The sequence below is a fragment of the Papio anubis genome, chromosome 14 (genome assembly GCF_008728515.1).
Source record: "Papio anubis isolate 15944 chromosome 14, Panubis1.0, whole genome shotgun sequence".
Classification (NCBI taxonomy): Eukaryota; Metazoa; Chordata; class Mammalia; order Primates; family Cercopithecidae; genus Papio; species Papio anubis.
Genome location: NC_044989.1, coordinates 75,109,819 through 75,127,081, shown reverse-complemented (window position 1 = coordinate 75,127,081; position 17,263 = coordinate 75,109,819). Strand labels below are relative to the sequence as shown.

The 17,263-nt window shown below is 46.7% G+C and overlaps 1 protein-coding gene across 1 annotated transcript in view; it reads right to left on the bottom strand.

Moving 5' to 3' along the window:
- The window catches only part of HK2 (hexokinase 2), a 56,968-nt gene that overhangs the window by 26,830 nt on the left and 12,875 nt on the right, over window positions 1–17,263 (bottom strand). The window contains exon 2 of the mRNA XM_003908854.4: window positions 10,577–10,739. Within this exon, the coding sequence (XP_003908903.1) occupies window positions 10,577–10,739 (163 nt within the window). The remainder of the gene's footprint in view (window positions 1–10,576; window positions 10,740–17,263) is intronic.

Sequence of the window (17,263 nt, the reverse complement as noted above, 5' to 3'; positions counted from 1 at the left end):
CTGCCCTGCCACAACCTTCTCGAAGGACACAAGGCAATTGATTTCCCCAGGGGTTCACTTATTGGCATGTTTGTCAACACTCAACCCCTTTCCCGGTGGGAGAACAGCAATGAAGTGAAGCGGAACAGGTCAGAGGTCAGGGAGAGGCTCTGACTCAGTAACCCAAGAATGTTTGTTTTATACCCAGCTCCACTCACACCTCCAGCACTTAGGCCCTGAGAAAAGCCACATCTGCCCAGCTCCCTGAGAGCATCACCCACAGTCCCCAGGGTCCCAAGGGGAAAAAGGGTAGATATCATCCACCAGAGACCACACAGGCAGAAGTGTGTCAGGCAGCGTGACACACGGAGACTGGCTCTGGATCTGGAGTCCAATCACCTGCTCCAGAACCCCGGCCACTTTCCAGCAGAGGCAAGTTCCTGAGCCTCTGAGCCTCAGCTGCCTCATCTCTAAAATGGGAACATCGCATCTCATTGGGTTGCTGTGAGGGGAAAAATTAGACAAGTGTGGTGCGGGACCAAGAACTCAGGACATACTCACTAAGTACTAGGTACTCTCTCTCCGGGCTCTCGGCAAGCCCTGTCCCACAGCCTCACTTGAGTGTCCCAGGCCAACGACAGCAGAAGGGATTGCAGAAACCTGTCCAAGAAAAGTCACTGGAATCAGCTCCAGTGACTACAGCATTCCTCCTTAGGGGCACTACTTTTCCATTTCCTGCCCAGTGACTAGAGGTGGCCCCACCCCTAGCTACAGCTGCGGGCTAACTACAGCAACATCGCCCTCATCTGGGGTTAGCCTGCCTGCCTCATGGCCATGGTTGACTTTTCCAGACACTCCAGCTCTGAGCCTTCCCCGGTAGTGGGAACTCAGCCAAATTCTAGGAAACGCAATGTGGTGGCTGTCATGAGGGATGAAAGGGATATCAAAGATGAACTGCCTCATCAGCACTCTCAAGTCCAGGATACACGCGATCCGCTGAATCAGTGACCACAGGGGACTGAGGCGGTGAGGCTGCCCCGGTGGGTCGTCATCCGAGGCCAGCCCAGCTGGACTCACCAGAGGCCACCGCTCCACCAAGAACGGGTGGTGTGCAGGATTTGCTGATGGACTGAAGGAAAAATACAAATAATAAAGTATTGCTGATAACCCTGTTCCCAGGAGGGAGGTCCTCTCTTGCTTTGCTTACAGGACTCCTCTGGAACACACATTCCCTGACACCCCTCCTCCCTGCGGCTCTCCTCCACACACACAGGAAGCCACAACCACCATAGCCAAGGACTGCATTCCTTCCAAGCCCGGAATGTGAGGCAGGCCTAGCACTGTGACTCGGCAGTCCTGAGATGGACCCTCTCCTAATGCCCACGCATGAGAGGCTCCCACAGAGCAGTGGTGAGGCACTGGACCTCAGACAGGTGGGCAGGCCTCGTTTTGAATTCCAGCTCAGCGGTTTCACTACCTGTGTGGTGTGGGCACATCACAGGGCTCTCTCACCTCACCTGTAGAACAGGATTCTACAGCGGTTGTGACGCTTACGTGAAACATGGACTATGTTGTATGGGAACATACAGAAACACACAGGCTGGATGCGGTGGCTCATGCTGGTAATCCCAGCACTTTGGGAGGCCAAGGCGGGCAGATTAGTTGAGGTCAGGAGTTTGAGACCAGCCTGGCCAACATGGTGAAACCCTGTCTCTACTAATACAAAAATTTGCCGGGCATCGTGGCATGGCCCTGTAATCCCAGCTACTCAGGAGGCTGAGGCAAGAAAATCACTTGAACTCAGGAGGTGGAGGTTGCAGTGAACTGAGATCTCGCCACTGTATCCCAGCCTGGGCCATAGAGCCAGACTGTCTCAAAAGAAAAAAAAAAAAAAACCCAAAGAAGAAACACAGTAATTATTCCTCCGTTAATAGATCTTATCAAGGTACTTGTTCCCTTTCTCCCTGTCAAGGCCGTGGAGGTTTGTGGCATGCTCTGGTGTCCAGCAAGGCAGGACAGAGGTTTGGTATAACTACGATTGGCACTAATTTGTGGGTGCCAAAAAATGGCATGTCCAGAGTGTCTACAACATAGGGCTCACGTGACATGGGTATAAGCGCACAGCAAATACCATTGCCAAGGACTTTCTTTCATTCTTAAGAAGGTCAAATCTGTTTCCAAAAGGGCTCTAGTGACTAACGGCACTGTGGAGGGCAGGGCTAGCAGCACAAGGGAGGCAGCTCAGGGGCTGCTGCCATAGTTGAGCTGAGCAGCAGTGAGGGCATGGGCTCCAGGGCCATGGAGGGTGGCCAACCATCCCAGTTTGCCCAGGATGGAGGGGTTTCCTATGACATGGGACTTTCAATGCCAAAACTGGGAGAGGCTCAGGAATCAGAATGCTGGACTGTATTTGATCCAACCATACAGCCTCCAGCTCTTCCTTGTCACTCAATGCCTGAGGCACGCAGTCATAAACTTGGAGTGGGTCAAAGACACACACGCATACTTTCACATTCAGTTCCTGAACCAGTCCTATATTTATAACTTAATGCCCCTAAAGGGACTTGCCCTTCCTGCCCTACAATAGCACTTCCAGTGGCCCCAGGTAACTGCACTGAACATTCCAATCATTCTCTATGGGGTGACTCTGGGTTGAGGGGATCTTGTTTTCTTCCTTTAGTTTTCAAGCACCTGCTAGCACACAACAGTGGACTGCTCTGAGAATGTATGGCATACACTCCAAATGAAACGAGGACCAAAAAGATACATCTCCAAGTCCTAAGCAGGTAATGAGGCAAGACACAAGGTCTCAAGGCACGTATTTTCCATGAACCCAGAATCACCATGATCACTACCACACCTGGCGGCCTCTTTTTAACCCCCAGGATTCCAGTTACTCCATTACAATGCAATGCCGGCCACCATTCAAGAGCTCAGCCATACAGAAGTATTCAATACTCCGTGTCATTAAAGGCATTGAATCACAGTTAATGCTGGTGTCTGGTACAGACTAGGAATGGAGTGAGCTGATCTTCTACATCATTTGTTTTCAAACGCAACAGAATGCTTATTTCCAAATAAAATTGGTGGACCAAATACCACAAGGTAAAATAGAGAAAAACAGAGCTGCTCCAACTGAAGGGAGAGGCGTGGAACATGTAAAACACATGACTAGCACCCCAAAGCTCCTAGGACACCTCTTGGAAAGCATCACTCTGGTGCTCTTTTTACCCAGGAAGTGTTTCTTAAGTTCAAAATAGGTGCCAGTCACAGAGAGGTGTAATTAGCCGCACAGATGTGAAACCACTCTTCAAAGGGTTAAAACACGATTACGTTTCAATATTGTGTAGGCTTTGAGCATGTTCAGCTTTTTAGGCAGGCAGACCTGGGGTCAAATCCCACTCTAACATGTATTAGTCATGTAGCTTTTGGCAATTTATTGGAAATCTGACACTCAGATCTGTTTTAAAAGGGTTATGATAACCTCCTTCTAGTCAGTACCTCCCTCCACAACCCAGAACGAGAACACAGGAAAACACACACATATACATGTACACATACACACACGCACCTTGTCAAGATTCAGTGCAAGGAAGTGTAAGGCATTTGGCACAACGCCTGACAATGTTAAGTGCCATCTGCTGTACTGAGGCTATCTATCAGTACGATCTTCAATTTATATTGCCTGGACTACGTAAGTCCACTAATTAACTTGCTGTGTGCTAGCTCTGGATGTATGTCTCCGCTGTACAGTAGTTAATATAATGCAGAGCAACCAAGATAAGGGCTTCTTTCGGGTTTAACCAGCTTCCATGCAACGTATCACCAGCCTGGTCTCCCTTTATCATATCATGTGCTTGCATTATATGGCCCGATATCTCTAATTGTTTTGTCTACATGGGCCTTATCTCCCCAGCACAACTTTCACTCTTCAAAGGCAGGGCACGAGGCAGCGTAGCACACTGCTGCTGCACAGAGGACCAAGACTCGGAGAGGGCTGTTGAATGAACTGAACAGCTAGGCCTGGGTTAGTAAGAGAAGAATCCATACATTGTGCTAGCAGCATGGAAGGTACATAAAATGTGCCACTGGTGGCGTGCTTAAAAGCCCAGGCATTAGCAATTCAGCTGGCCGAGTTCCAATTCCAATGCTGCCACTTGCTCACTATGTGACTTTGGGCAAGTTGCCTAACTGCTCCAAATCTATTTTCTTTTTCTGTGAAGTAGAGTTCAGCATACCTACCATTGGATGACTGTAAGAAATGAGATAGCTCAAACACAGCGTTTAGCACAGTACCTGGCACTTACGATGTCTACAATTTTTATCATCACCATCATCACCGTTACCATCGGCATCATGGTTCCCTGCTCTCTAGAGGGGTTAAGTCTGGCTAGAGGATGGAGGTATACTTACCTGTGAAAATAATTCACAATTCAGAGGTGAAGAAGAGTCACATGATCGATTTGACACTGCCTTTACCCTCGCTGTGTCTCATGAGGCATAGTTATATCCAAACGATCTTGCCAAGACAAGGGTGATAAAGACACCACAAAGATACTTCATTTCTAAGTTAGACCATGCGGCTGGCACATTTTCAGTTGGGTTGTACTTGAGCTTCTTATTTGAATGATACAAAGCCAACTCGTATTTAGGATCCATTTAAAAAGATAATCATCTGATTTTCCCTAGAAACTTTTGTTCAGCAGCACAAGCCAATGTAAACTGTGAATCTTATGGCCATGGAGTCAGGACTATCTATGCTTACATCCCAACTGTCACCGTCTGACCACAGGTGACCTTGGCAACCATCAATCCTTTTTTAGCCTTGGTTGCCTAATTTTTAAAGTGAGAATGACTCTCTTGTAAAGTTTTTGTAGAGAGTAAAATAGATTTATGTAAATGGCCTAGTACAGACACCATGGGTGCTCATTAAATGCTATCAATTCTTCCTGCATTCCCTTTTTTTTTTCGGAGTCTCACTCTGTCGCCCAGGCTGGAGTGCAGCGGCATGATCTCAGCTCACTGCAACCTCTGCCTCCCAGATTCTCCTGCCTCAGCCCCCCGAGTAGCTGGGACTACAGGCCCATGCCACCACAACTGGCTAATTTTTTGCATTTTCAGTAGAGATGGGGGTTTCACCATGTTGGCCAGGCTGGTCCTGACCTCAAGTGATCCACCCACCTTGGCCTCCCAAAGTGCTAGGATTACAGGTGTAAGCCACTGTGCCCAGCCCCTGCATTCCCTTTTAAGATGGAAATGTCCTCTGAAAGCCAGGCCCTTATCTGTGGCCCCTATGTGTGGTGGGGCCCCTGACAGAACTGTGTTAGGACTGGTACCACAGTCCCACGCAGGGTCGTGGGACAGATTAGGGCTGCCTACAGAGAGGTCAAGATGGTGTGATTCCTGGCAAATACAAATGAATGCTTTCTTTAATCAACTCTCCACTGAAAAAAAGAAACAAGGGCATACAGACAACAAACGCTGTTGAGGATATGGAGCAGGCAGAGCTCTCATACATTATTGGTGGGAGTATAAATGGTTCAACAATTTGGGGAAAAGGTCTGGCAATTTTCTAAAAATTAAACGTATACCAAACTCTATGAATGATCCAGTAATTCCATTCCTAGTTGATTATACAAGAAACTAAAAACGTGTCCACAAAAAGGCTCGTACAATAATGTCCATAGCAGCTTTACTCAAATAGTCAAAAAGTGGAAACTGCCCAGGTGTCCATCAATATTCATATCATAGATTCTAATCATACTATGAAATCAGCAACCAAAAGGAACGAGACACTGATAGACACAACACAGATAAATCCCACATTATGAAAAGTAAAAGAAGACTTGCATTAAAAAACAAATACTGTATGAGTCGATTTATGTGAAGTTCTGGAACAGGCAACACTGATATATGTGGAAAATAGAATGTGATTGCCTCTGGGGGGTCAGGAACAGGGACTGACTGGGAAGGGGCTCAGGTAACTTTCTGGGGTAATGGTAATGTTCTCTATCTTGATGGAGGTTTTTTTTTTTAGTTGTATACATTTATGAGATACAAGTCTAATTTTGTTACATGGATATACTGCACAATGGTGAAGTTAGGGCTTTCAGTGTATCCAACACCCACTGTATCCGTTAAGTAATTTCTCATCATCCACAGCGCCCCCTACCCTCCTACCCTCATGCCCCCACCCTCCTACCCTCACCCTTCCAAGTCTCCGTTGTCTATTATTCCACTTTCTATGTCCATGTGGAGACATTTTTAGCTCCCACTTATAAGTGAAAACATGCAGTATTTGTCTGCTTTGGAGCTGTTTCACTTAAAATAACAGCCTCCAGTTCCATCCATGATGCTGCAAAACACATTATTTCATTCTATTTTAAGACTGAACAGTATTCTATTATGTATATATACTACATTTTCTTTATCCCATCATCTGTCCATTGATGGGCATTGACTCCACATCTTTGCTATTGTGAATGGTGCTGTAATAAACATACAAGTGCAGGCGTCTTTTTGGTATGATTTCTTTTCCTTTGGGTAGATACTCAATAGTGAGATTGCTGGATGGAATGGTAGTTCTATTCTCAGTTCTTTGAGAAATGTCAATACTGTTTTCCATAGAGGCTGTACTTATTTACATTCCCACCAACAGTGTATAAGCATTCCCTTTTCTGATGGAGGTTGTATTAAACAGGTGTCAATTCATCAGATAAATTCTTTTTTTTTTTTTTTTTTTTTTTTTGAGACGGAGACTCGCTCTGTGGCCCAGGCTGGAATGCAGTGGCGTGATCTCGGCTCACTGCAAGCTCTGCCTCCCGGGTTCACACCATTCTTCCTGCTTCAGCCGCCCACCACCATGCCTGGCTAATTTTTTGTATTTTTAGTAGAGATGGGGTTTCACTGTGTTAGCCAGGATGGTTAACTCACATACCTTTTCTTAGTAAATTTGGCAATGAGCGTGCCTTTTGCAGTGGTGGTTTGTGGCTGCAGGAGTGTTTGTAGCGTATGTGAGAAAGTCACATATCTGATTCTCCCTTAATTCTCAGAAAGCCCATGAAGTTTCCCCTTTTCACAAATGGGGAAATAGAGGATCACAGCATAAATTGCTCTGGAGCACACAGCTTGAATTCAAACCCATTTGAACGTATAATTCTGATTCTCACCTCTCACCCCACACTGTCCTGAAACTACACATTTCATGCCAGCGAGAAATGAAATGCTAATCTAGAACCAAACTGGGCCAAGGATCATTTAAGGCAGTGGCTTTCAAACTGCAAGGTAAAAAACATTTAGTAGGTTCCGACTAGCAACCTTCTTAAAGACTAGAAGACAAACCCAACTTCATCATGTTTCAGAATAAATTCTGGTCCCCAAATTTATTTCCTTTCATATAAATATTTATATGCATGTGTTTCTCGATGTGAAGATATAGTCCAGAAAAGTTAGAAAGCTATGGATTTAAAGATTGGCTTCCTCTAGATCTGGGGTTTGATTTTTCAGATTTGAAAAGTAATACTAGTCATGAACAGGCTGAGAAACGAAGGTTCTGAGAAAGGTGGCGCTGAACAGGTGTCCCTGGAGCAAATGCCTCGAGCCTTCTGTGGAAGAGGGATGCAGTTTCACCCCCAGCAGCAATGGCAGGCACCCAGGCTGTGTGCGACCACATGGGAGGGAATCGCTAACACAACTTCACCTCGGCCTTTCCTCTCAGCACTTCACTAGGGTGCTGACAACAGAGAATTTTCATTTTTGATAGTCTGCATCAACTTAGGAGTCACCTGTTTTCACTGCCATAATCCATAACTCATACCCCCAACTGACAAAACAAAACTTGAAAGCCCTGATGCTGACCACTTTATTTTTTTTTTAATTTATCTATTTTTGTTTGTTTTTTTGAGACACAGTCTCATTCTGTCACCCAGGCTGGAGTGCAGTGATGCAAACTCAGCTCACGGCAACCTCCATCTCCCGGGTTCAGGCAATTCTGTCTGCCTCAGCCTCCCAAGTAGCTGGGATTATAGGTGCGATTATAGTAGGTGGGATTATAGTAGAGACGGTGTTTCACTATGTGAAACCGGGTGTGGTGGTGGGTGCCTGTAATCCCAGCTACTCAGGAGGTTGAGACAGGAGAATCAATTGAACCTGGGCAGAGGCTGCAGTGAGCTGAGATCGTACCACTGAGTGATAGAGCAAAACTCCACCTAAAACAAACAAACAAAAAATTCTAATACATTGCCATTATAAGCAACACTGTAATGAACATTATTGGGCCATGTCTCCTTGGATTCATACAGGAGTCTGTTCAAGGCATATAGTTGGAAGTGGAATTGCTGAGTTGTTATATATACATAAGTTCCACTTTACAGCAACACAAAAATGAACTAAGACACCATCCAATGAACACCAAGGGCTTATCTCCCATTACAGGATCTCAGATGTGTTTGTGTAAATAGACTAGCATACTAGTTCTAGTAGATGTGCAGAACAGACTGGAACTGCTGGGTCCAACCTCTTTACTTTACAAAAACAAAGGCTGAGTCCCAGAGAGTATGGAGGTGAGGAGCTAACCTATGGACTCCCTGCAGATGGGGAGGGAGGGATTAGGTATGGGTTTCCTGCAATCTGGTCTCCATTATTCCAGGAGCCACTTCCTTTGTTTCAGTGAGTAAGACATTTCAGTATGTGCTGCAAACAGTGCAAGCTTCAAAGTGCATGGGAGGTCTTGGTGCCTCCAGCTTCAGGAAAGCAATGAGAATTTTGAAAGCTTGCCCCATAATTAGTTCTCCCCAACAAACTTAATTCACCTGCCTATAATACAGGCTAAACAATCAGTCCCAACTCCATTCCAAAAAATTTTAGTTGAGCATTTGCAGTGTGCTCCAGCACCAAGTGCACAGGCTAACACACACATGAACACATAGAACGCATCACGTGTAGTACCGACGCCTGAACTTCGGCTTCCGCAAGCTTGATTCCTAACTCGGCCTCTCACTGGCTGTATGATTTTGGACGACTTTTTGACATTCGAGCCTCAAATTCCTCATCTATAAATTGTGGATAAAATTTGTACTTACCATAAAGGTTTCTGAAAAGTAAATGAGTTAATACATTGAGGTGCCCAGAAGAGTCCTTAGCCCATATGTATTTAGAAAAGATTTAGGGTACTTACTTAGTGCTAGTGCTGGGTGAAATAAAGACAAGGCCTTGGCCTTCAGGAGTACATTTATCTGAATGTCAAACAACAATCTCAGAAATGGGTGTGGTTTCCAGTCAGAGGGAGTGGTAGGTAAACATGCCAATCTAGAGGACATGGAAGAGATAAGAGGCCCCTCACCTCGAGGGTCTCTTTGAAGGGCCAAGAAACACACTCAGGAAACAATCCTAAACAAGGTCATATCCTCAGCACTGGGTCCAGGCTGGGTCCCAAGGCTTCAGCAAACACTTATTTTGGGAACCATACAGTCTCATTAGACAAACCAGGTCCCTAGAGGCACTTAGGGAGATGAGCCTCAAGGACACACGTGTGCTGGAAATAGCACAGGCACTTGGCATTCACAGGCCCTGACCCACACCCTGCCCCTAACTCCCCTCCCAACAACGCCCCTGCAGATGCCTCACCAGCGACCTGTCAGCTTCCTGGAGATCTCGTCCCCCTTAGGTTTTCGGACACTGTGCTTCCTGCTTCTTCCTCTGCCCTGGCAGCTGCCCCTTGGGCTCTCTCTCCTGCCCTCCAGATGTGAGTACCTACCCGCCACCCTCCACCCCTCATGGGCCTCACAAGCACCTCATCTCTAAAATGGAGACACCTATTATGAGGATTAAATAAAAGCTCTGACACGACTTTGTTCGGTCCCCTTCTCTGGGATGCTGCCATTCCCAGGCAGCTGGGCTCCACACCCAGGCCCCACCCTTGAATCCTCTTTCTGCCACCCACCACCACCCAACAGGGCCATGTCTTGTGTTCTACCAGTCGGGCCTCGCTCCCCCTCCACTCTACCTATACTGCCAAAGACATAACGTTACCAAGACACTCCTGAAAAACTTGCGTTTACTCCCCAAGGCTACTGCAGAGACTAAACGTTTTAGGCTTGCATTCAAGGCCTTCAGTGATCTAGCCCTAATCCACTGGACCTTTCCAACCTTTCCAACTTGAATCTCCACCATGATCCTTTTTCCCCTACCTGATTAAATCACTTGCTGGGTGGTGCGCCATAAAATAAGGATTCTGGGCTGGGTGCGGTGGCTCACGCCTGTAATCCCAGCACTTTGGGAGGCCGAGGCGGGCGGATCACGAGGTCAGGAGATTAAGATCATCCTAGCTAATGGAGATCAAACCACTGAGCTCCAGCCTGGGTGACAGAGTGAGACTCCGTCTCAAAAAAAAAGGATTCTGTATCCAAATAAGGTGATTAAACAAAGTTTTTCCCAAGCTTCCTGTCCATCCGTCACACAGCCTTCCATTCAATTCCCTGGATGTTTCCCTTAGCCACGGTTGGTTTCTGAGGCTTTTGAGTTATTTGGGTCCTGAATAAAGCCAACTAAATCACCCCCGAGTAACGCAGCAGCTAGAGCCATCCCCCAGGTGCCGCACCTGTCCCATCTGGAGTGGACCTCACAAAGGTGGGCAGCATCTTCACTGCTGCAGTGGGGTGGGTGGTGGCTCCAAGCCCTTTCTCCATCTCCTTGCGGAACCGCTTAGAGATCTCCAAGAGGGTCTCATCAGAGAGGCGCATGTGGTAGAGATACTGGTCAACCTGAAAGGGGAGGAAGACAAGAGCAAAGCCATTGGTTAAATAAATTATGGCATAGGTCTATGTCATGGAACACTACTCAGCTCTTCAAAAGAACAAAATCTGTTATGTACAGAAAGTTATTATTAAAGACCATTAGTAGCAAACGATTTGACAGGACTTTGTCTTAAAAAAAAAATTAAAATTATAAAAATAGACCTAATTTTTGGAGAACTGGTGCATACCAGAGGAAAGGCCTATTAGGGCAGAGGAGAGTTATTTTCAGAATGGTTGAGTCGGAAGGCCTGTGACAACATCACTGGAGCCAGGGTTCATTACCCTCATCTCTTGTTCCCCCAGTACCTAACACGGCCAGTCACATCAATCCCATTGCCCCTCACCCTAGGCCGGGTAGCCATCACCTTTTTCCTGGACTCCTACAATCCCCAGTTCGGCTTTTACCTCTTCCATCCACTTTCCATGCCCAGCCAGACTCAGCCTGAAAGCCAGCTGATCCCTGGCTTTCAGGGCTTTCCGTTGGAACAAAGCTCAAAATCCTTTCAGGGCCCCACCTCCTAATCGGGCCTCTAGCCACCTCCTAATCTTTTTTTTTTTTTTTTTAACAGGGTATCGCTCCAGTTGTCCAGGCTGGAGTGCAGTGATGAGATCTCAGCCAGCTTCAGGTGATCCTCCCACCTCAGCCTCCTGAGTAGCTGGGACTTTCAGGCACGTGCCACCTTGTCTGGCTAATTTTTTTGTTGTTGTGTGTGTGTGATTTTTCTTTTTTTTTTTTTTTTTTTTTTTTTTGAGGCTGAGTCTCACCCTGTTACCCAGGCTGGAATGCAACGGTGCAATCTCGGCTCACTGCAACCTCTGCCTCCCGAGTTCAAGCAATTCTAGTGCCTCAGCCTCCCAAGTAGCTGGGATTACAGCAGTGTGCCACCACACCCAGCTAATTTTTTGTTTTGTTTTGTTTTGTTTTTTTCAGTAGAGACAAGGTTTCACCATGTTGTGTAGGCTGGTCTCAAACTCCTAAACTCAAGCAATCCACCCGCCTCGGCCTCCCACAGTGCTGGGATCAAAGGGGTGAGCCACCGCGCCTGGCCCCACCTCCTAACCTTATGGTAAGGTCTGCATTCTTTGTGTAGATTCTCTCCCTGGTTCAGTTCCCCAACTTCCCCAACTTGCCCATCCCTGCCTTGGAGCTCATGCACACAGGTCCTCCAGGTATATGCCCTGCCAATCTGCTACCAGTCCTTCAGGCCTCTCTCCATAGAGGCCTCTTCTCATCCTCCAGATCACAATAGTCAGGCTCCCTGTTATTCTAAGAACTTGAGCTTTTCCCTTCACAAGACTATCCACAATTTGGAACTAAATATTTATTAGGGTCCAAATCATAAGCACCAAAGGCTAGAAGAACAATGTCTACTTGTTCACCTTTGCATACCTGGAGGCTGGCACGGTACCTGGCACAATGGAGAGGCTCTATGTAAATGATAATGCACCCTCTGTGCTCAGGTGGAGGCAACTCTCCCTAGTTCTTTCACTGAATCTGTTTCCCACATAAATTCCCATGAACTTTTCCCAGATTTAAACCAGGAGAATGAGAAGCATCAGATAACTCTCACTTGTTTGTTTGTTTTGTTTAATCTTTTATTTATTAATTTATTATTGAGGCAGGGTCTTGCTATATTGAGACAGGGTCTTGCTATATTGCCCAGCTTGTTTCCAACTCCTGGAATCTACCTCAGCCTCCAGGGCTGTGGGCCACTAGCCCCCCACCCTCCATCCCACAAGCTGGGTCCCTGACCTCTAGTTCCTACAATATCTGGGAGCCAAGGTGCTCCTGAGGAGGCCTGGACCTCCCCCACAAGGACATTTGAGGCTCCCCAGGAAGACAAAGGGTGCAGCTTCGGCCTGACACTAGACAAGCCCCCTTCTTTTTGGTGAAGTGTCAGACAAGTCTCTAGCCATCTCCAGTGACCCTAGTTTAAGGGCAACTCTGACCAGCCCAGAGTCCTCCCACTCCAGATCCAGTGACACATTGACTGGCCCAGGAATGCTACTTCACAACTTTCACATCTCAGGGCTAATGTACAAAGTCTGGGGCTACCCAGACCAGAGGCCAATGGGAGGCCACATCCAGGAAAAGCCTGAGATGCACTCATGGGCAACTGTAATAATGGCAAGCCCTCATGTGGCTCCTGCTTTGCGCCAGATCCTATTCTCCACGTTTGCTCCCATTATTCATTTCATCCTTAGAACAGCCCTCTGAGGTAGGAAGTGTCAGCACCTCTATTCTATAGAAAGGGGAAGTCACACAGACACGAGGGGCCATGCTTGGCTTGATAGAGCAGTCTGGCTGGCCTGTGCTTTTGTCCACTCTGCTAGATGACTGCCTCCTACCTGCCTGGATACAGCAGGGTCTATGCAGGTCAAACAGCATTGCAGTGAATACAGGCTGGCCATATCCATTAAAAGGCCATCTTCTATTCCAGTCATCTCCCAATGCAGGCCTGAACGGCAGACAGTGGAGAGTGAGGCCCACAGGGGTGACCGAGCAGGTTGAGGGCAGCAGACATGTCTCTGAACATTGTCATGAGGGCGACACGTGACAAAGACACTCCCACCTCACTACTTTCCCAAAGAGAAGAAAGGCCCAGAAGCCTCACTGATGCTCCCCACCTCCCCGCGAACTCCACCCTCTATAGAAGGCTTCAGATGTTTGCAAAGGGCGCAGGAGCTCCTGCACTGAGAAGCTGAGCCTGTACCACCTCATTAAAAGGTCCCATCATCATGTCCAGAAGCATGAGGTTGTGCACACAAAAGAGTTAATTCTATAGCAGCCAATCTTAGTTTATCTTCGATGTTTAAACTGCTTCAAGACTTGTTGGAAATTCTCATCCTTAACCCTCGAAGAATCAAATTAAATGGTCACCCTTTATCCACCTTGCCTTTTGTCCCATAGATAACCATCTTCCACATGTTCAATGACAGATGAAAACAGTAGTGGTGATAGTTACAGCGGCTAAACATTCCTCAAGCATTTCTCATCTGTCAGGCACCATCCTCCGGCTTTACTGACCTGTTCTCCATTATCTTTGTAAAACTTCTGTACCCCCATTTTATAGATCACTTGGGTGATGAGGGGCAGAACTGGGATTCCACAGAGGTCTCTCTGGCCCCAATGCCAGGCCCTCAGGATAGCCACCCTCGCCCGTCCTGTGGGCCCCTCTTAGTGTAGATGGGCACTCCCTGCCTGCCCTGTGGTTTCTTGGATGACCCTGGGACCTTAGTTTCCTCTCCATCGCATGAGGAGACTAAGAGAGAGGATACGAAACAGTGAAAAATGTCCAGGCCAGTAGCTTGGCCCAAACTTTCCCTCTTTCACATCGGAGCTGTTTGAACTATCAAAACTTGAACTATCAAAACTTGAGAATAGCCGGGCGCGGTGGCTCATGCCTGTAATCCCAGCACTTTGGGAGGCCGAGGCAGGTGGATCACGAGGTCAGGAGATCGAGACCATCTTGGCTAACACAGTGAAACCCCGTCTCTACTAAAAATACAAAAAACTAGCCGGGTGAGGTGGCGGGCACCTGTAGTCCCAGCTACTCGGGAGGCTGAGGCAGGAGAATGGCGTAAACCCGGGAGGCAGAGCTTGCAGTGAGCTGAGATTCGGCCACTGCACTCCAGCCTGGGCGACAGAGCCAGACTCCGTCTCAAAAAAAAAAAAAAAAAAAAAAAAAACTTGAGAATAGATGGCACCAGGGCATGATGATGTGTTCACTCAGCTTATTGGGGCCACTCAGGAAGGGATAATTAATAATTAATCACTTAATGTCACAGCTTCCTAAACACACCAGTGGAGCCCACCCAGCCCTGGTAGGCATTGCTGTGTTGGTGGGCACTGCTGTGTTGGTAGCCAAGGGAAGCGGAAGTCAGAAACAAGAAGCAGCCACCATACAAAGATGATTTTCCTGGATTGGGAAGGAGATGAATGCAATTTTCAGAATCTTGCCAACTTTCACCCACAGTGCCATCATTGGAGGGAGCACCAGGCCCAATGTCAAGGGAGAAAGCCAAGCAGGTGATAGCAGATGTACACACAGCAGTGGGAATGCAGCTTAAAAGTATTCACCCTCAGAAAGGAAAGGCCCTTAGGGTAACTAGTTCAAAAATCCCACTAAAGATAGTATTCGAGTTTATCTAGTTTGTCTCTCTCCACCTGGTCATCCAGCAGAGGTTTGAATACTTCCAATCCTGAGAGGCACTATTTCTCTAAATTCCATTATTGAACAGCTCTACTTGTTTCAAAGAGTTTCCTCAATCAAAGATAAATCTGCTTTCTGATACTTCTGCCTAATCTCCATCCTGTCACTTGTGATAAGAGTTTCCAAACTTGCTGCACATCAGAATCACATGAGGAGCTTTCAAAAAAAACAGTAAGAATTCCAAGGATCCATTCCAGACTAACCAAATGACACCTCGAGGGCTGGGGCTCAAACACTTTCCCCTCTCTTCTGGCGGGTTTCCAATATGCCAATAATGTGCTCGTGGTTGGCCCTGTTCTGATCAACTCTGCATACCACTTTTCTACCTGGGATCTTTGAGAATCAGTGGTTAAGATATTAGGCCAGCTGTGTCCCTGTGAAGTAATCCTGTGTTGATCCAGACTGCTGGGAGTTGGGAAGACAAACCCTACATTTGTTGTTAAGAGATGTTTAAGTTTCTGGAAACTATCAAAGCAGACTCATTCAGGTCAACCCTCGATTTGTAGCTTGTGGTGGTGACGGGAGTGCTCTGGCATCAGAAACACCAGTATGCAAATCCTAGTGGTGGCGTTCATTAGAGGTTGTGCGACATTAGAGAACTCACTCTTAATCTGAACCTCAGTTTCCTCTCCACAAAGCCCCACACGATAGTCATAAGCATAACTGTGGGGACAAACGAGTTCTCTATCACCCTCCCCTTTCCTTCCACCCCTTCTTTCTTCTAAGGCTTCTCTCCACCCAGGGGCACCTTCAGGCAATCAGACATTTCTCAACCCTCCTTAGACACAAAGCAGAGGCTGTTTCCCCAAACTATTCCTTCTCTTTCTGTGATAGGCGTGGACAAGGCTGTTTCTCTTTAAATCTCTATCTGGGAGAGAGAAGGAAAGGGGGAGGGGGCATTCCAGGCTGGGGAATCAGAGGCAGGCCAGAGCAAAGCCTGGCTGAGGAACGGGTTACCTTCCCGTCTGCCAACCTGCCAGCCCAAGAAGAGAGGGCGTGTGTTAGACAGAAAGAGATAGCACTGTTAGTTGATATCTCTTCAGCAAGGGTTAGATTAGAGCTTCCTCATTGGGTAATTTTGGTCAGTTTCAGTTTTTCCCATAACATACCAGTCTGACATGCCCGCTTCCTCTACAGAATTGGGGATGGTGTCAGGGTAAGCCCTAAAGAGGAATTAACCCCATACTCTCTAGGAATTAAGATAATATCCAAAATGGGAAGCCATTAACACCCATCCCCTTAAGTACCTGCATTTTCTTCCAGACCAGCACTTAAAAAAGGAGAGGAAATTGTGTCACTGTCAGAAACCAAGAAATGGAGAGAACAAAAGAGGACACTCATGGAGGCTCCACTTTGAAGTATGCAGTGGGCAGGGTGGGCCAGACACAGTCCTAGCCAGGTATGGAGGAGCTCAGGAATGGCCTGGAGGTGAGTGCAAGAAAGGGATCTCAGAGAAACCAAGGCCCATCGGGGAGCAGCCTCAACCCAGGTCACACAGTTGAAACTAGAATATGGATCACCCGGATGAATGTCAACCCTTCTGGTCCAGAAGCACCCATCTCATTCTGCAGGCCCAATGCAACTGAAAGATTGGTGCCATTGCCTGGATCCTGAGCCCACCCCATCTGGTCCCTGTGGGAACCTGGCCTTGATCATATTATTTACATCCAGAAGACAGCAATATTCCAATTTTGACAGTTTTCATATAAAGTACTACAGATCCTACCTTGAGTGCCTTAATGGGTTTAAAAGGGAAGTGTAGAAGAAACGAAACCTTAAATTTCAATGTCTGAGTCTGTAAGATCCATATCATTCAATCCCTGAATCTGACTACTGTTGCAAACCTAACATCTTCCATGTTATGGCATTTATGGAACAGCTATTATATACAAAGCACTACAGTGTACAGAAACATAATTTTATAAGAAATTCTGGAAATGAATCGTGGTGGTAGTTGCACAGCAATGTGAATGATACACTTAATGCCACTAAATTATACACTTAAAATGGTTAAAATGGTAAATTTTGTGATTAATTTTTTTTATAATTTTTAAAAAATTTTAAGAAATCAACAGCTCTGCTCTCTAGGACTTTATACCAAAGAAGCTGGCTCATATTATAGACCAATGAGTGTCTCTAGAATGCGTGGAGAGATAAATCTTGTCAGATAAGAATGTCAGGCACAATACAAGGCAGCCCATGGGAAGGGTCACAGATTTAAGTGGCCTGAGAGACCGGCAATCAAAGCGGGTAGTTTTGGAGCTCAGCCATCTCAGC